Source organism: Numida meleagris, unplaced genomic scaffold (assembly GCF_002078875.1).
Source record: "Numida meleagris isolate 19003 breed g44 Domestic line unplaced genomic scaffold, NumMel1.0 unplaced_Scaffold1136, whole genome shotgun sequence".
NCBI lineage: Eukaryota > Metazoa > Chordata > Aves > Galliformes > Numididae > Numida > Numida meleagris.
This window is the reverse complement of record NW_018362923.1, coordinates 2782-5661: the sequence shown is the minus strand read 5'-3', so window position 1 is coordinate 5661 and position 2880 is coordinate 2782. Positions and strand designations below refer to the sequence as shown.

The 2880-nt window shown below is 60.8% G+C and overlaps 1 protein-coding gene across 1 annotated transcript; it reads right to left on the bottom strand.

The window, feature by feature from the left end:
- Positions 1–6: 6 nt before the first annotated feature.
- CD79A (CD79a molecule) lies at positions 7–2009 on the bottom strand. Its single transcript, XM_021381785.1, has 2 exons — positions 1875–2009; positions 7–965 (listed from the first exon to the last, which is right to left on the bottom strand). Exons 1-2 carry the CDS (start codon positions 1992–1994, stop codon positions 852–854), a joined length of 234 nt encoding a protein of 77 aa, XP_021237460.1. The 5' UTR covers positions 1995–2009; the 3' UTR covers positions 7–851.
- Between the last annotated feature and the right edge of the window lie 871 nt (positions 2010–2880).

Genomic DNA, 2880 nt, shown 5'->3' with positions numbered 1-2880 from the left:
AAAGTTGGGTGACAAAGTGTGGGGGTGACAAGGTCAAGGGGTGACAAAGTTGGGGGGTGACAAAGTGTGGGGGTGACAAAGTGGAGGGGTGATGAAGTTGGGGGGTGACAAAGTGTGGGGGTGACAAAGCTGGTGGGTGACAAAGTGTGGGGGTGACAAAGTCAAGGGGTGACGAAGTTGGGGGGGTGACAAAGCTGGCGGGTGACAAAGTTGAGGGGTGACAAAGTTGGGTGACAAAGTGTGGGGGGTGACAAAGCTGATGGGTGACAAAGTTGGGGAGGTGACAAAGTGTGGGGGTGACAAAATGGAGGGGTGACGAAGTTGGGGGGTGACAAAGTGTGGGGGTGACAAAGTTGGGTGACAAAGTGTGGGGGTGTCAAAGTCGAGGGGTGACAAAGCTGGCGGGTGACAAAGTGTGGGGGTGACAAAGCTGATGGGTGACAAAGTTGGGGAGGTGACAAAGTGTGGGGGTGATGAAGTGGAGGGGTGACAAAGTTGGGTGACAAAGTGTGGGGGTGACAAAGTGGAGGGGTGACGAGGTTGGGGGGTGACAAAGTGTGGGGGTGACAAAGCTGGTGGGTGACAAAGTTGGGGAGGTGACAAAGTGTGGGGGTGACAAAGTGGAGGGGTGATGAAGTTGGGGGGTGACAAAGTGTGGGGGTGACAAAGTGTGGGGGTGACAAGGCTGAGGATGTGACACGAACTCGGTGACAAAGACGGGGACGCAAAGCCCCGGTGGGACACGCAGCCCCACAGATGTCCCCACAGATGTCCCCACGCTGTCCCCACAGATGTCCCCACAGATGTCCCCACGCTGTCCCCACAGATGTCCCCACGCTGTCCCCGTCCCCTCAGGGCTTCTCCAGCCCCGGGGAGGTGACATCGCGCGTCCCCACGTCCTGGTAGGTGACATGGGGCCCGCGCGAGATGTCCTCGTACATGGAGCACTCCTCCAGGTTCAGCCCCTGCCGTTGTCACCGGTGTCACCCGCGGGGACACCCCCCGCCCGCTCCCGTGGCCACCAAACGTGTCCCCGTGGCCACCCGGGAGCAACCCCACCACCCCACGGCCACCAAGGGTCGTCCCCGTGTCCCCAAGTCCCGTCCCCGTGTCCCCACGGCCACCTAGGGTTGTCCCCAATGTCCCCATGGCCACCAAGGGTTGTCCCCGTGTCCCCAAGTCCCGTCCCTGTGTCCCCATGGCCACCAGGGGATGTCCTTCCCCATTGTCCCCATGGCCACCCAGAGTTGTCCCCAATGTCCCCACGGCCACCACGGACCCCCCTCCACGGCCACCCAGGGTTGTCCCCATGTCCCCAAGTCCCGTCCCCATGGCCATCAAGAGATGTCCCCATGGCCACCACAGACCCCCCCCCCATGGCCACCAAGGGTTGTCCCCATGTCCCCAAGTCCTGTCCCCATGGCCACCAAGGGTTGCCCCATGTCCCCACAGCCACCAGGGGATGTCCCCATGTCCCCATGGCCACCAAGGGTTGTCCCCATGTCCCCAAGTCCCATCCCCATGTCCCCACGGCCACCAGGGGATGTCCCCAGTGTCCCCATGGCCACCACAGACCCTCCCCATGGCCACCCAGGGTCGTCCCCACGTCCCCTCAGCCACCCAGGGCCATCCCCATGTCCCCATGGCCACCAAGGGTTGTCCCCATGTCCCCACGTCCTGTCCTCATGTCCCCACGGCCACCAAGAGATGTGTCCCCAGTGTCCCCATGGCCACCAAGAGCTGTCCTCATGACCCAGCGGCCACCAAGAGCTGTCCCCATGGCCACCAAGGTGTGTCCTCATGTCCCCACATCCCCATGTCCCCAAATCCCCACATCCCCGCGTCCCCGCGATGTCCCCGTGTCCCCGGGTCACCTCGTAGAGGTTCTCCTCCTCCGCCAGGCTCTTCTTGCTCTGCAGCAGCCGCTCGTTGGCCCAGCGCTTCTGTGGGGACAACGGGGACACCAGGGGACATTGGGGGACACCAGGGGACATTGGGGGACACTGGTGGTGCAGAGACTTGGGGACAGCGGGTGACAGTGGGTGACAATGGGGACAGGGGTGACACAAGGACAGCAGGTGACATTGGGACTCAGTGACACGGGGATGGGGTGACAAGGGAACACGGTGACAAGGGGACAAGGTGACATGGGGACAGGGTGACATAGTGATGCAGTGACACGGGGACACGGTGACACAGTGACAAGGTGACATGGCGGCACATTGACATGTTGATGCATTGGCACGTTGACACGGTGACATGGTGACGCGTTGTGGTGACACAGTGACACGGTGACATTTGGCGGCGACACATTGACGCAGTGACATGGTGATGCGGTGACACGGTGACAGGGTGACACAGTGACAGGGTGACGTGGTGACACATTGACACAGTGACAAATTGACACGGTGACACGGTGACACATTGATGCAGTGACACAATGCCACAGTGACACGGTGACACTGATGCAGTGACACGGTGACGCGGTGACGTGTTGTGGCGTTGACACAGTGACATGGTGACATGGTGATGTGGTGGCACATTGACACGGTGACGGGGTGACACAGTGACGTGGTGGTAACATGGTGACAGGGTGAGACGGAGACATGGTGACAGGGTGACACGGTGACAGGGTGACACGGAGACATGGTGACAGGGTGGCACATTGACATGGTGACACGGTGACAGGGTGACACAGTGACAGGGTGACAGGGTGACAGAGTGACATGGTGACAGGGTGACATAGTGACATGGTGACACGGTAACAGGGTGACACAATGACGTGGTGACATGGTGACATGGTGACAGGGTGATGAGGTGGCACAGTGACAGGGAGACAGGGTGGCGTGGTGACACAATGACGTGGTGACAGGGTGACAC